The sequence below is a fragment of the Etheostoma spectabile genome, chromosome 4 (assembly GCF_008692095.1).
Source record: "Etheostoma spectabile isolate EspeVRDwgs_2016 chromosome 4, UIUC_Espe_1.0, whole genome shotgun sequence".
NCBI classification, from domain to species: Eukaryota; Metazoa; Chordata; class Actinopteri; order Perciformes; family Percidae; genus Etheostoma; species Etheostoma spectabile.
Window position 1 is genome coordinate 36,386,042 of NC_045736.1, and position 16,873 is coordinate 36,402,914.

Genomic DNA, 16,873 nt, shown 5'->3' on the forward strand with positions numbered 1-16,873 from the left:
AAAGATCTAGACCCTTATCCTGTGCACTCCCCATTTCTGTGGAAATAACCCTACGTTATCCTGACTTTTCCTTTAATGTAAACACTCGCTGCTCGGGATAAGCAATAAGTCTTATTTTTTATTAATTTCTCTAATAAACTTAATCAATCACCCAGTCAGATCGCAGACACCAGTGGGAATTTGAAGAGCTCTAAGAACCCAGCGGAGGAGTATCATCAGGAGAAAGTACTCAATGCAGAAACATCTTCACATTTTAGAAACTGGAAACGATCCAAACTGCTCTGTCAACCTGCTGCACCTGCAGGACGTTGTATTGTTGGCTAGTTTCATTTAATTAATGTGTTAAGTAAAAAGCTGTCAGATGAATGTAGTGGAGTAAAAAGTGAAAGTAGAAAGGAAAAGACTCAAGTAAAGTACAAGTACCTCAAATAAGTACTTGAGTACTGGAATCCCAGAAATCCAAGAAAGCATAAGACACTAATGAAGATGCGTGAATTTTTGAGAGATCTCAGAAACCATCGGGCCTCCCAGAAACCAGAGAGAGAAGGTTGCTGGTTAAATTACCTGGGACTTCCCACCTCAGTGCCCTCTACACGGGTCTGAATCTGTCTGGATTCAGACCTCTCCTCCTCCCTCTCCTCCTCCTTCTCTTCTTCCTCCTCCTCCTCCACCTCCTCCTTTCTCTTCTGCTCCTTCAGGGTGGTGCTGAGAAGCTGGGAGAGCTGGGTAATGAAGTCTTTGTTGAAGGAGGAGAGGGAGAGCAGGTGAGAAGGGAGTAGAGGACTGCAGGCTGCGCTGCAGGAGAAGCAAGTGGTTCCAACTGGTCTGGAGGAAGAAGAGCAGCAGACACAACTGGAGGAAAGAGAGAGAGAGGGAGGGATGGAGACCTTTTTATATTCTCATCATTCATGTTCATGCACTTCCGTTGTCCCATTAGCCCATTTTACTTCCACAAACACCCATATCATTATTTAACATCATTACAGTTAATGTTCCTAATTGTCATTCTTTTGTTTTACTGTTGTATGTCAACAAAAGCCTAATTTAATAAAAAAAAGTGACATTTAAGAGGAGGAGCAGCTGCCCCTGCTGTTGGACACATACAAAACTACATCTGCCTCCATCTTGACTTCCTGCGATCCTGTTAGCAGCAGAGAGGCCTGACCGACAACACAGTATCACCTGAGTTATATTAATAAATAGACAACAGCAGCGGCCGGAGCTTTACTGCAGTACTACTAGTACCTTGTAGTAAAGGCCCTTTTATGCTTCTGCACTGAATCGACGGCGCACCCCCGCGGACCCCTCTGCGTCTACGCCGGACCCTACGCCGCAGCCTGACGTGCACCTCTCGAGAAACGTGGCTACTTGTCGTCGTGAAATCAAGGAGAGGGTTAACGTCTCCTGCTAAAGATTTGCCACCGTGGTCGGAAAGCACAGGGGAGACACTTTGTTTCTCTCGCTATGACTCTAGAGTCCAAGCCAATCGCTGCCACTCTCTCGCTTCTCCCTTGCTCTACCATACACTCCCCTTTTTACCACAAACACTTTCTCAAACGTCTCTACTGTCCCTCTTTCTTTTAAAAGCTATCGTCGATACTCAACATGGTGAAACTTCACACTTCCCGTACAGGTGTTTCACATTAAAAGCTTGGCTCAAAAAGTTGAGTTATACTCAAATTTATGTTTGGTAAATTATGGTATTTGATACTGACCAGACTGTATTTGTAGTAGTAGTAGTAGTAGTGGTAGTAGTAGTAGTAGTAATAAAAGTGCTTGTAGGAGCTCCACAGAGTGTGTGTTCAGACAGACCGGCAGACGCTTGTTGAACCTGCAGACAAACACACAACATTTTAGAGCCCAGCTGAAACAAACACAAATATCTAAATAATTGCTCACAATGAATAATTTTACATATCTATATCAAGACATATTATTATTATTATTAAAATGTATTTAGATAGGGACAGATACCAAAAAACAGAGATAAGCTTAAACAGTCATCTGATGTACTGCATGTATCAGTGGTTTTAGCTGAAGCTAATTTACACAACAAATTAAATAAAGATTAACATCATTAAAAATAAGATAGAGATGAAATAAAATGGAATACAGAAAGAGCATTGTTCAACGATAAGCTGTTACCCTCCTAATCTAAATGATTAGTTGCATTTGTTGTCACATGATGCCTCCTTTACATAACGTCAGATCTCTGTCAAACTGCCTCTCTCTACCGAGATGCTATTGGTTGCCATTGCAACAGACGCCTCCCCTCCCTGGTGTTTCAGGTGCGTGTCTGACCTGGGCGGGGTCAGCAGACAGGAGGTGTGTGTTGGCGTTAAAGCTTGCGGGGGGAGGTGCGGCGTTCACAGGGGGAACATTGGGGGGAAGGGCAGCGTCTCCTCTGCTCGTCACATCTGGAACAGGAAACCAAAGAGATCGGTGAGGTGAGCCGCACGCTCTGCAAAGTCTGACGGATGTCACACTGACACTGGCCTGATCTTTGTGAACTGATTCCATCACTTGGTGCCACAACTTGACATCTTTAAATATGACTATGGATGTGCAGAATCATTTCCTGTGAGGGATGTATGAATATGGGATGTGTGTTCTTGACAATTAACAAAAACGCCAAACTTTCCTTGATGCCTTGCTTTGTTTTATATGATAGTAAACTGAATATTTGGACAAAACAAGACATTTGAAGACAAAAAAACGTGGGTTTGAAAGAAATTGTGATGGCACAAACACTGGACAAATAAAAGGTCTTGGATCTTGAAAGAGGCTGCTCTATGCTTCAGTTGAACACATGTTCATGTGTACTCAGTTCTGATAGAAATGGGTTTTCATGCAGTGTGACTGAATCAAACAAACAAGCATTAATGCCACATAACAGTTAAACCCTGTATCACTCATAAATAAAATACTGACATGCATTTTGGTTTTTACGGTCAGATTTAGACATTCACACAGTGAGCTTAGTGAGAACTAACAGGGTGTCACACAACCTCCAGCCAAACATTAGAGGATATAATCAGCCACTGGTTAGTTGTTCTCCTGTTACGCTCCGCCAGCTGCTCGTACATCCATCCATCTCAGTCTGTGTGGAAAGTCTAACTGCTCAGAAATAAATCTGAGGTAGTTTAGTCAAACACTGCCTTTTCTGATGTGATGCTTGCATATACGCCCAAAAATATGAACACTCTTAATCCCCCGACAAAGCTCTGATTGGCTTAGTTGTTTTTCCAAGTAGGGAAACAACTGATATGGACAGAAGTCTGGAACTAACTATTCTAATAATTGGGGCGGTGTAAATATAATTACAGCTATGTTTTATATGAGAGTTAATGAGGCTGGTGCAACCTTTGTGAAGGAGGAAGGTCAACTTAGTGAACACTTGTGTTACAGGGCAGGGTTTGAACTTAGAACAGCTCAAGCAAGAGGCAACAATTTCAGTCGGAGCAGGAAGCAAAGCATCTACAGGAAATCTAAAGCTGAGGAGATCTGGTTTTAAACAAGGCACTGTATCAGGAGGGACACCCTAAGCTAAAGAGACATGTTACTGACTAACAAACTAGAAGATTAGCGGTCAGCTAATGGATATGAAAATCGCCCGATTCATATTCCAGACAAAAAGCAGAGGACCATACTCATCCATCTGGCCGCTGCCTTACAGCCGAAATATGTTTTTTAAAAATGCCGCCCCCCCCCCCCCCCCCCCCCCCCCCCCCCCCCCCCCCCCCCCCCCCCCCCCAACCCCTCAATCAGCCCCGCACAGCCTGATGCATACGTGATTACCTTGGCTGGGGCAGACAGCCTGCTGGACCGGACAGGAGGAGGAGGTAGAGGAGGAGGAGAAGGAGGAGGAGGAGGAGGTGACAGCAGGAGGAGAGACAGCAGAGGAGCAGCAGGAGGAAGAGGAGGGGGGAGAGGAAGAGGAGAGGTGAGGAGGTGCAGCAGCAGACAGCCTGGTCTCCTCACTGATCTGACGAGAGGACAGAGAGGAGGAAGCCTTCAGAGAGCAGCATCACCTACATCATCAACCAGATCACATCCTAACACCTGCAACCAGCAGCAGCAGCACCATCGGCAGCAGAGGAGCACTCAGTCGAGGCTTTAGAGAACTCTTAACACTGGCTTTGAGCCTTTTAGAAAGAGAAAGAAAACCAATTGCACTAGTCTAACACCAAACTGTGAAGTTCAAGAGCTAAATCGGTGTGCCCAAAGTTTAAAGGTAACCTTCTTACTCTGACAGGTTTTGAATCTGTAAATGTGCAGAAATCTGTGAAAACGCTGCAATCAATGGTTAGCTTTCGTGAACATGTTGACAACATTTGTGGTCGGCAGTTTCCTGTAGCACGAAGGTTTGTGTTCAGGAGACAGTATTACACAAGTCAGAAGGACATGAGTGGGTGTCCTGTCTTCAGCATGAAGGCACTTTTACAGGGCTGCTCATGAGTATAGGAATCACTCTTTAAGTTGACTAAAAAGAGGAATAAAAAAACGTCTTTTGGAAATTGATCTTATTGCCTTAATTAAAAAAATTAGGAAAAATCCAACTTTTAAGAACACCAATTTTCTTTGTGAATGAATAATGTATTGTAAATAAATAAATGTTCTTCCTTAAAATACAAGAGGGCATGAGTATCTTGGTGTCTGTCTTGTGTATCTCTGTTTTTTTGTTGTTGTATTTTATGGACCATTACTCTAATAATAAAGGCTATCTATCTATCTATCTATCTATCTATAGGCACCCCCCTATATTATATTCCCATAGAAGCAGGAAGATTTTTTATTTTTAAAGACCAGTTATTTAGGCCATTTATTTCATTCATCTGATAAAGTTCCCTTAGCCTAACAGCTGGTTTGATTTGCCTCGGGAGATGATTTTATGGGAATTTTATCAGGATGAATAGTATCCTGATCCATGGAATAACTGGCCTTGGAAAATACAAATCTGCCTGCCTCTATGGGAATTTAACATAGGGGTGTGTATACTTATGCCCCCCTGTATTTTAAGGAAGAACATTTATTTATTTACAATACATTATTCATTCATAAAGAAAATTGTATCCTTCACAGGTTGAATTTTCCTCATTTTTTAATGAAGGCAATAAGATCATTTTCCAAAAGAGGATTTTTTTTATTCCTCTTTTTAGTCAACTTTAGCAGGAGTTCCTATACTCATGAGTATCACTGTAGTTTCAAACATTCTGATTGAAAGATGACCAACGGGCAGCTTAAAAGGTTTTTAGTATGCATGGGAGTTAAAAAACGTTTTAAGATCAAGGCCTAACATGCTCAGTAAGGATCCTTCTACACCCGTCTACAGATGGAATTCATGAATAATAAATGAAGCATAACTGAAAGAAATGTGGCCACATTTTGATTTGTCTCTATAGCCTGGTTCCAGAGCTCTGAATGGCCACCCACATCTCAGATATGTTCAAATACTGTACATTGGGTTGACAGCTGTTTCCACTATTGGAAAAACAACCCCGTCAATCTTTAAACTAAACTTACAGAGTCTTTTTCTCTGAATGTTGGACTCCCAAACAGGACGTTTTCTTGTTTGTTTTGGACACCTTGACCATAAAACTTACAAGTTAACAGTTGGCCAAAAATGTCTTCTGATGTTCTCATAGCAAAAAACTAAAACAAAAAAAGGTCCACAAAATATGTTGTACACATTAAGAGAAAATGCACAACTGCAGACTCTGAAGACACTGTAAAGCTCACAAACTTCACAGATCTCTTTATTTTGGTGTATTTCTTGTTGCCAAATAAGATAACAACCTCACACACCTAATCGTGCTTACAGGCTCAGCTTTATTGGCTGTTTTTGTATCATATCTTAACTCTGCTGCTGATGTGCACACTCTTCAGAATTCAGAGATGTATTAGTTATTATTAGTCCCATCTAACTGTGGTCTATTATCAGGTTACAATTATAAAACCACTGCAGAAGGGCTCTGTGCTACTTCATTTGGAAACCATGGTAACAGAGTACGACTGACAATGATGTAACATTCAACAGTGTTTTGAGTTCAAGACAGACTCGTGAGAGTTCAAAGGCCAAAGTCTCAGGAGCCAATCAGTGCATAACATAGATTGGTTCCTCAGTTACTAATAATGTTGAAATATGATATTTAGTAAAAAGTAAACAGTCTAGTTTAAAGCTATAGTGCGTAGATTATGTCTCCCCCAAGAGGAATTCTAAGTAATGACAACAACACAGTCAGTGATTTTGCATAACCCCCACCCCTTCTCCACGCAGTTGCTAGTCTCGCTTTGCCAGGCCCTCCACCACAGCGCTGCGGAGGAGGGTCTGGCTAGTCCACACAGCATTACAGGATGGGAGAAAAAAACGGCTCTAGTTTATTGGAATTTCTTTAAATCAAAATTGTCTTGGGTGGAGCTACGCGCCGGACGGAGCAACGGTGCCGCTGAAAAATAGCATCTAGAAGGAACTTGTTTTGGTGGAACATGTGTACGTTCAAAGGTTGTTTTAGTCGTGCAAGAAAAAAACACAGATTGGACAGATAGTCTAGCTAGCCGTCTGGATTTACCCTGCAGAGATCTGAGGAGCAGGTAACCATAGTCCTCAGAAATCCACCGGAGGTTAGAACGCCAACACAAAGAAAGAGGAAGGTAACGGACATCCGGCCTAAAAAAACAGACATCCGGCGGAATTTCCGGAGCAATCCCGGAAATGAAATGTCGTGGATATAGACTATACAGTTGCTGACTCAGAGGACTAAAAAAGCATGATGGACTCTTCAAAAGAGGTCATTATCTTGTAATTGTTATGTCCTATTTGTCTCCAAAGCTGAATGCTGCTGTTGTTCTTTCTCAGCGGTGACGTAAAACACATCACTCAAGTTCCTAGAAGTACAGAGAGCTTTTTATGAAGATGAAAGGCTTAATCAGCTTTGTAGCAACTCATTTGGCGATGGCTTGAATACAACGGACGTTGTGCACTATAGCTTTAAAGCTCTGCTACCTCACAGTCCTAATAGAGATTCAAAGAATACTTATTTACATGTGACATATCAATGAAACATTTAACTTTCTAAACTCTGACCTTATCCAACAACTGTAAACTATTTATTCATCTTTCAACAGCAAACCGTATGTCAATATAGCTGACTTGAACGCCGACACCTTTACCATCCAAGCTTATCCCGCCTCCTGCTGGAGGATTCAGTGTGACGGAGCGTACCTTCTTGTCGCCGCTGCTCATCCTGTCTTTGACTTCTTTGGCTTTCTGAATGGCTTTCAACACTTCCACTGTGTCCAGCTCCTTCTCCGTCGTCAGGTTCCCGTCCAGACAAACCTGAAGACGCAGAGAGAAGACACTTTCTTTTTTTTTTAACCCTTGTGTCAAAAATCAACACTTTTGTTGAGGCTTTTTATTGATGTTTTTACTTTTTCTTACGTTTTTGTACGTTTTTTTCAACACTTATGAAGCTTTTTTCAATAATTGTCACTTATTTTGACGTTTTCAACACTACGTAACACTAACTTATTGACTTTAGTTTTACAGTTATTTTTTGAATTTATGGTCAATAAACCTCATTTATAGGAAATTATACCTAATGTTTGAGTTAGAAAAGCAGAAATTAGGAATTATTTAGACTAAAAGGACTTAAATGAATGTATGTTGATGGATAATCACAGACTGGAATATGTCAATTTTTACTAAATACTATTTTAAAACCACTTCAAATCCTATAAAAGCCAAAGACGACATGTGGGTTAAAGTAGACTCAATAATATTAATAGCATAGCTGACGTAGCATAAACAGCGGCAGCAGTAATATTAATACACGAGGAGTACTACCAGTAGAAGTATGAGCAGATTCTAGCAGTGTGGTGGTGAGGGTTGTTTACTGGGCAGTGATAATATTGACAGTACAAGCAACAGTAGTCTCGCTTTGACAGACCCTCCTCCACAGCGCTGAGACAGAGGGTCTGGGATGGGAGTAAAACGTGCTCTGGTTTACTGGCATTTCTTTAAACTAATCACAAATATTACGGGAGGCGCTAAGCACCGGGAAAAGCCACGGTGCCTCTGCTAAATAACCTCGGGAAGGAACTGGTTTTGGTGGAACGTGTCCGTTCAAAAAATGTTTTTAGTTGTGCAACAGAAAAGGTTGGACAGATAGTCTAGCTAGCTGTCTGGATTTACCCTGCTGAGATCTGAGGACCAGTTAACCATAGTCCTCAGAAATCCACCGGAGGTTAGAACACCAACACAAAGAAAGAGGAAGGAAACGGACATCCGGCTGAAAAGAGTGAATTTTCGACGGAGCAATCCCAGCAGTGGAACGTCGTGGATATGAACTAAAGCAACAGCAACAGTATAGCTAGTAAAAAAGCTTTTGGTGCTGTTTGCTGCTGTTGAAGTAATAGTAGTAGTACAGTATTAACAGTGTAGTGGTTTTGATGGTGTACCTCTGCTGCACGGTCTCCAAACTGGGCCAGGACTTTGGTTCTGTAGTCTGGGATGATGCACATGGGGTTGTTGGACAGGTTAAGTTTCTCCAGACAGGGCAGAAGGCTGATGTTCCTGATCTCCTCCAACTGGGAACAAACACGCAAACCACAAAACAAACCCGCATCAAAAAAACAAACACTGACCTCATTAGATTTTCCCTTGAGCTACGGTTGGGGTTTTTCCCCCACACAGTGTGTGAAGTAGAGTTGACAGTAAATGAGAAAAGAATAAGATGAAGGACACTTGATCCACTTAATAGCTTATTTAATACCTTTTGTGAGTGATCATTTCTTTTAATGCAAAAACTAACCAGAACATTTATCTTTTGCACTCTTATAATTAAGTATAGTATAGTAAAGAAAGATTTGTTGTGTTGATTTGTTGTCACTTATGACCGCTGGAGCATCGGGACGTCCACGCCAGGATTACCTGGGCCAGCTGGTTGTGGCTGAGGTCCAGGTTGACCAGAGAGTAGAGCTTTGTGAGGCCGGTCAGTTGGTCCAGCTGGTTGCCAGCCAGGCTCAGGGTTTTGATGTTGCCCAGACGGGTGTGAGCAGCTTCCAGGACCCGCAGACGGTTGTAAGACAGATCCACATGGACCAGATTGTACAGGTGCTGCAAATACAGGGCAGTTACCTCAATGCTACTGTGAATAACAAACCACACATCTGCAGGGCTGTTAGTACCAGCCGTCTGTTGCAATACCTCTTTTACACCAAGGACCTGGGCCGATCCAGAATTATCTGACTCCTTCAGATACGACCTGGGTCACAAACCCCGGGAACGATGCATACCAATTACCTCACGTGTTGTAAGGGTATAAGTTTGATCCTAGGTACTATGTTGCAACTAGTTAGTTTCACATTAAACTCAGCAGTTTAATGTGTGTTTGTGTTCTTCATTACGTTGTCACACACTGTACCTGGAGGTTTTCCACTGTGGACAGCTGGTTGTGGCTCAGATCCAGAAACTCCACCTTCGGGATCAGTTTCTACAAAAGAGAAATCCTTGGATATTAAACAAGAACACCAATTGATGACCTGACACAACAGTGCACAGACATTCTCTACATTTGCACTGATGCAAGTCAACGGAGTCAAGATCCGACGTTTTAGGGGACATAAAGATAAAACCATGTTTGAGTGGAGGGGGACTTTAAACTATTTTACGGCCTGAAGTTCACTTTGTTTAGGTTTGGAGGGCCCGTCTCACCACTGAGCTGTCGATGGTGCTGATGCCGTTGTGGCTCATGTCCAGAGTGGTCAGGTTTCTCCACACAGGGATCACAGCGGTCACAGGACAGCCTGACTCGGCCCCCTCCGCCTCCCACTGTGAGAACTCGCTCGCCTCTGGGACAAGGATTGACTGGAGGATGCCAGAAATAACACACGCATCAGTACACAACATGCAAGACTGGCTAACTACAACAGAAAGGGATCTAATCTAAACCTCACCATCATAGTTTCTGTGGAGTAGTGGATACTTAGAGTTTCCAGACTGGACCTCAGAAACGAGAGACCTCCAATCTGCTGGGAGCTGCACTCACTGATCTGAGGACAGAGAGAGAGAGACAGAAGTTAGCATCCATATTTTGGCAGGTATTAAATGGATTTCTTAAAAGTTCATCAGTTTGTTCCCATCAGTGCTGTTACAGGCACATACAAGAACATGACATGATTACATAATTAATTGTAGATGTTACCAAACTGCAAGCTGAACAGGTATACATTTTTTGACATGACATGCTAACCGGCAACATAGGATTCAATTCACTATGCTAAGCTAACTAGCCAACTAGGTGTTGCACCTGACTAAAACAATGCATGCACTGAGACAAAAAGTGCGTTGGCCCACCTATCTACAGCTGGGGGCGACCGTGATGAACAACAAATGGTGGCGTGTTCCTTTAAGGAGAGAATAAAAGCTTGTCTAATCTTACTCCTATACAATAGCTCACATACATCAAGGCATTTCATTGCAGATGCTCAGCTTAGTTAGCAGCGTTTTTGTCTCCTCTGTTAGTGTCCTTATTTACAACTCCACCCATGCTTTTTCCTGCGGTGTTGAGGGGCCATGAACAAATCTATTCAGAGTGCCCTATTTTATTAATTGAAGTATTGATATTTGGCGCCAGCGTATCAATTCACGTATCGCACAAAGAAGGAGAACGATATATTGCCGTATCAATATTTAGTCCCACCCCTAATCCACACAGAGCATTCTTGTGTTAAGCATTGATGAACTTTGACACACTGATTGGCACGGTGTACCAACCACAAACCGTCTTGCCAGCCCTGACCTTTGAGGGAACAAAGGGCTGGATAGTCCAAAATGGAGTAATTGATCATATGAGCTGTATTGCACCATCCAATTGGATGTAACCCTGCTGTGTCTAAAGAGATGTGCTACTAACTGGTGTGACCAGGCAGTAACCTGGGACCATAGTTTGGTGTAAATGAGTTTACACCGTTGATTTTACATGTGTATAGAGAAGAGCATTTTCATGAGAGACAGACAGGGACACAGACAGACAGTTACCTCTATCTGCAGCAGTGATTTGAAAACAGACAGGTCAAAGGGGAGACTGCTCTCCTGGATGTTGCTGGTGCCTACTGGGCCTCTGGTACCAGACATCTGATGAACAGAGACAGAACCAGTGAGAACATTCACCGCATCTGCTCCTGAAAAGTAAGTCAGGACCCAACACTAAACTGTACGATGGGAATTTGAATCAAATAAAGAGGTGTGGGACCTTCAGGTATCGCAGCCTGCAGGTGAAGTCCAGGATGTGTCCCAGGTCGGTCTTGGCGTCCCCGTTACAGCAGGTTGGTTTGGCCAGACGCAGCTGCTGGGAGACGGAGTAGAGCTGCAAAGGCTGCAGAGAAAACACCTCGCCCGCCTGCAGCAACTGCTCACCTACAACACACACACACACACACACACACACACACACACACACACACACACACACACACACACACACACACACACACACACACACACACACACACACACACACACACACACACACACACACACACACACACACACACACACACACACACACGTCTGATATTGCTTATTGTACAAGACTTTTATCAGTTTTATTAATAAGTTATATTTGGTTGTATAACATCAACTGTAGTTGACCAGGGAGAGATGAAACTTTTCTTATGAGGAAAGGAGATGGATGCAGCAGCTGAGAGTCGCACGATTAAGCTGCAACAGATCATAAACTATTAAAACTGGTATTTAAGTATTGTAGGGTTCTATGCAACCAGATTACAAAAACTTTAGGGAAGCGATATATTCTGTTCCAGCGGATTATAGGCTGCTGTTTCAGAAAGATCAGAAAGGAAGCTAACCTTTATGGAACAACTCCTCAGCCAGAGCTGCTGTGATGCCGTTGATCTCCTGAAAGAGACAAAGAAGTTTGTGAAAAACTGGATTTAGCTCAAAATACAGTTAAACAGTTAAGGGTGTACACTGTGGAGTTAAATAATTGTATCTCTTCACTACTCTGCAGACAGCTAAACATAGTTTCAACATTGCCTTTCTTTAAAAAGGTTTTTTTAACAAACTGTTTTGTCAGCGCAACATCCAAGATTAACAAATCAAACCTCTAAACTGGGACTGGCTAAGAATGATCAGGATCATTTTAGCTTTATCACATCATGCTAGCCAGGATTAGTTCAACAGTATTTGAAGAAGGCAGAGAGGCAGGCCCAGAGCAACACCAGCAGCAGTAATTCTGCAGAGAAACCTGCGGAGAAACCTGCTCTAAGCAATGTCACACGTGTTTTAGGCTAGGACATTTGTTGTCACATACAGCAAACATCTCCTCACTATCTGCTAGCTGCCTGTCCCCAGAACACACTGTAAAAAACATCTCCTCACTATCTGCTAGCTGCCTGTCCCCTGAACATACTGTAAAAAACATCTCCTCACTATCTGCTAGCTGCCTGTCCCCTGAACACACTGTAAAAAACGCAGCCTCTGTAGACAACCCAGGGTCTACAAACGGCAACAAAACTAAACTGTGCCCACCTGCACCACAAAGGGAGGGAACGGGATGACGAGGAGTGAGGGGGCAAGCTAGTCTTGTTTTGTTCAAATATACTTCTAATGGCATTTTTCTATTAATGGTACCTGCTCGACTCGCCCACGGTGCCCCGTCCTCCTTTTTCCATTGCAGATTAGTATCGCCTCACGCGTGAGGCGAGCATGGCTGGTCGTCATGGCAGATAACTGCCGTGACCTAACGCAACACACACACAGGTGTCACCCAACATCGCATCATTTTTCTATGCCCTGCACACCAGAAACGTGTCTGACGCAGCGCTGCTGCTGTTGCTGCTGCTGCTGTTGCTGCTGCTGTTGCTAGGTGACATAGAGGGAGGGCTATCTGAGGTTTATGCCTCGACGCAGAGGTCAAGGGTTCGAATCCGATCTGTGACAATTTCCTGCATGTCTTCCCCCTCTCTCCCCTTTCTCACCTAACTGTCAAGTCAAAAATTAAAGCGGGAAAACACAAAAAATATTTTAAAAAATGTCAAAACTAATGTCAAAACCTAGAGACTTTCAAACATCAACATGTCATTTATGAACATGTATTTGTGTCAAAATGACATATAAAGATCTTTCCCTATTCTATCTGTTATGCTCGCGTGTCGCATGAAAAATAGGCGTTGGTTCTATTTCTGGCAGGCTCGCGTTTTTGGCGTGGCTCGAGGCGCACGTGGGACGTGCGTGTCACGCAGGTAGTATGTAAGCTCCAACCTGTTACCATGGGAGCCGAAATAAAAACGGACACACCACCCAGCTGACACGCTCACGGGACGCATCCAGCGTGTAGCCGGCCCTGTGTGATTGAAGTACCAGACGGCTGAGTGCTGTCAGGTGTCGTACTAGAAGTCTGAGGCACCTGAACGGGGTACTGTATGTGTGCAGCGGTTGTAGGAGCCTCGGGTGTACTCACATAGAGGTGGAAGTGCAGGAAGACTGCGAGCGGAGTCGGGGTGGCCTGTGGGAACTGCAGCAGCAACGTCTGCAGGTAGAGCTCCAGCTCTTTCTGCCGCCGCTCCACCAGACTCTTTGAGTTCTTCCCCAGCATCTTCTTAGGAGGAAGCAGCCGTCGGTCCACCTTCTTCTCCGCCGTCAGCTGAAGGGAAACACACAGGATAAAACATTACATTATTAGGCAAAAATGCCAAACCTTGCCTGGGTGCAGCTTCGCCGATGTGAAGATTTGATGATTCTCTCTGTTTTCTACAATTCTAAACTGAAAATCTTTGGTATCAGGACCGTTGATCAGACAAAACAAGCCATTTGAAGACCTTAAACTCTAGAACATTGTGATGGACAATTTTACCATTATAAAAAAAAGAAAGAAATGGAAACATTCATTGAAACTAAAACTAATTAATTGCAGACCTAGTCTGATTGGTTCTCTCTCCATTTCTGGACATAAGAAGTGCAAACACAGTGAGGATTGCTATCAATCCCAGTCAACATTAAGTCAGTAAGATTTTTTGATCAAAGTTGTGCAATAATGCACTCGCATGTGGTGCATCTATGACTTAATGCATTATGGTTATTACTGAGTGGGGATGCACAGTATACCTGTGGCCATTGCATTAAATAATGCGGAGCCTTTTCTTGCAACAGCAGTAAATTAACGTGCCAGTTGCATTGCTGCTTGCAAAATAAAGAAGAACGTCAATAAAATGCCCATCCTTATGGTAACTACAAATTGTTTGAAAAGGTTGTATGGACAGTTGGAAAATATAATAAGAAAAAAGGTTTTCATTGTCCTCTTTACATTTTTCCAATTGCATGTCAGTTACTGGCCCTAAAATTCTATTTTGTGCATCTCTAATAATTATATAGAATTATAATTACATATGGTTGCTTTGAACATTCACTCAGTAAGAAAGACTACTTCATGCATCACAGCGCCAGACTGAATTCAAAACAAAAACCCATGTGTTTTGCTGCTGGTTTACTTGGGAGGACTACAAAAGATACGTTTGGTGAAAGTGATCCTGCCTATCACAAAGCAGATGAATCACCGCTGACCTACCTTCTCGTGGAGGTCGTGGAAATCACTGTAGCGGTGCTTCACAGTCCATCTGTGCTCTCCATCCGACACCTCGATGATGTAGACCTGAACCAGCACAGCAGGACACTTGGTGATTATTACAACCTGTCTGAATTAAACAACTGCTTACTGAGCTGCATGGATTCTCCAATAATTAAATGGAGAAAGACCAAATACCATATTTGAACCATTTTCTCCTATATGCAAGCAACCACTTGCTAAGGTGAACTAAGTTTCATACTTGGGTCATGTGATCTATGCAGATCCAAGTGCTAAAAACTCAAGAACAGTTCCAGGAAGCAGACATTGATAATATGCACTAATACTTGCAGTGAACCTTTGAGTTCACCTCGTAATTCAAGTTTTTTATTGTAATATGCACAACATTGCAAAGAAGCAGTCGCTGGCAGTGAAAATCTTAGATCTTGAGCTTCATTCAACAATGCGTAAACAAATGGGTCTTAAATATTTTTGACTTTGTCAATTAGAAAGTCAAAATCTTGGCACCTCTCATAATTAATGTAAGTCATAATTTTGAGTCCCCTAGAAATTATTATACCTGACTGAATTTTTTCTTTTTTCTTTTCACGGACAAAAGTTGCTTCAATGAAAATGTGTTTAAATTTAAGAAAGAAAAGAAAATTAGACAATATTAATAATCTGTTTTTATTGATATGGTGCATTATACAACACTCAAAGCTCTAAAAAAGTAAGGTTTTGACTTGGTGATTTGAACATGACGGATGTGTTTGGGGAGAGAGTTCCCCAAACTCCATATAGATTACAGTTTAACATCTCCATATTGTGAATGCCATCGTGCCTGCCAATGATATTAGCGTTCTGTACTATTGTTTTTGACTTAAAAAATATCTACTCAAAAATGACTGTCAAAAAATAAATAATGGATAATATATTATTAAATAATTAATGCACGGATAAACACTTATTTTGCAGTCTAGGGGTGAACCATTCATCAATTGGGATGAACAATCACGTAAAAGTGCGATGGTTACAACACATAGACATTAAATATTATATTTTATGAGACATTAAAAGCCGCAGTGTGCTGTCAGGTCTGTCACCGTTGTGAATACTCTGTAACAGCTCAGCTAGCACGGCAGGAGAGTATTTTTTTCCCAGGAGGGCGAAAGCATTTCCCTGTCCCGCCCTCCTCCGCCTTCGATTGGCTTACCCTGATATTATCAACCCTAACCCTAACAATACCACTGCTATTGGTCTAAACCTACAAATCAACGCGAGTTGGCAGCGATTTCCAGCCAATCAGAGGAAGAGTAGGGCGGGCCATGCTCTCGCAATCCTAGGAAGAAAAAATTGGCTAACGGCAATTAGCAGTTAGCTTATCAATCGTGTCCTTGTTTTTAGTACAGTCTTAGGACCATAAAGACTTAACGACTGACCAAAAACGTACAATAACTAGACAGTTTTTTGTATTGCATTGATGGAGCAATTTCTTCAACATTAACTCACTGTCAATTTGACAGACCTGAATCTAAGGGTAGCTACAAGCTAGCTTAGCTAACTGCCGCTAGGCTAGCATCCATGAGAGGCACCCGGACGTAGCTTACAGTATAGTTTTCCACCAGCTCCGACCCGACAACACACACTTTCCTCTCCGAAACCTCCTCTCGATACGGGGTGGCCTCCATCTTGAGATCAAGCTGAAGCAAATGTTATCTGTTATTAAGCAATACAACTCTTAATTAAATCGGCTTTGGAGGATCCCCAGCTTTTCTTCTCAGTTAGCCGCCTCCTGACGCCATGTTTGTTGTGATGCTGAACGAAGCAGCTGACTGCTTTCTCCTTCTTCCTCTTGTTTCCGGCAGGCTAGACTATAGATAGACCCTTCATATTAACGATATTCGATATCAATATAGTCTATGGGCTAGACGCAAAGCTGACTGCTTTCAAAATGCTCAAACTTTATGTAGGCCTACTGTTCTTCTATGACATTTCAAAAATATTTTTTGTTGAATGTTTTATATACAAACATTATATGAGTTAGACAAGGTAGACTATACACGTAATGACGGTCAAATCTAAATGAAAACAAGTAAAAGGACAAACATGCATCCTCGCTCCACGATAGATGTCCGATAATAGAAACGTGTCTCATCTTTCAAATACTTATCGTTAACATTAGGATTTTGTTTATTAATAGCAGCTCAGTAACAGTGGTGACAGTGGTAGAATAGATGCAGTCTGAAAGCATAGACTGTATATTTATTCATATTAACGGTCTACGATACAGTCTG

General features: G+C 42.4%; 1 protein-coding gene across 1 annotated transcript in view; it reads right to left on the minus strand.

Moving 5' to 3' along the window:
- nisch (nischarin) overlaps window positions 1–16,422 on the minus strand; it is a 33,839-nt gene extending 17,417 nt beyond the window's left edge. Inside the window, 16 exon segments of the mRNA XM_032514893.1 lie at window positions 565–852; window positions 1,716–1,831; window positions 2,302–2,417; window positions 3,799–3,985; window positions 7,223–7,336; window positions 8,458–8,586; window positions 8,930–9,115; window positions 9,423–9,491; window positions 9,713–9,865; window positions 9,955–10,050; window positions 11,039–11,134; window positions 11,253–11,416; window positions 11,866–11,914; window positions 13,479–13,661; window positions 14,583–14,666; window positions 16,187–16,422. Of these exon segments, the coding sequence (XP_032370784.1) occupies window positions 565–852; window positions 1,716–1,831; window positions 2,302–2,417; window positions 3,799–3,985; window positions 7,223–7,336; window positions 8,458–8,586; window positions 8,930–9,115; window positions 9,423–9,491; window positions 9,713–9,865; window positions 9,955–10,050; window positions 11,039–11,134; window positions 11,253–11,416; window positions 11,866–11,914; window positions 13,479–13,661; window positions 14,583–14,666; window positions 16,187–16,267 (2,111 nt within the window). The 5' untranslated portion in view covers window positions 16,268–16,422.
- Window positions 16,423–16,873: the final 451 nt, after the last annotated feature.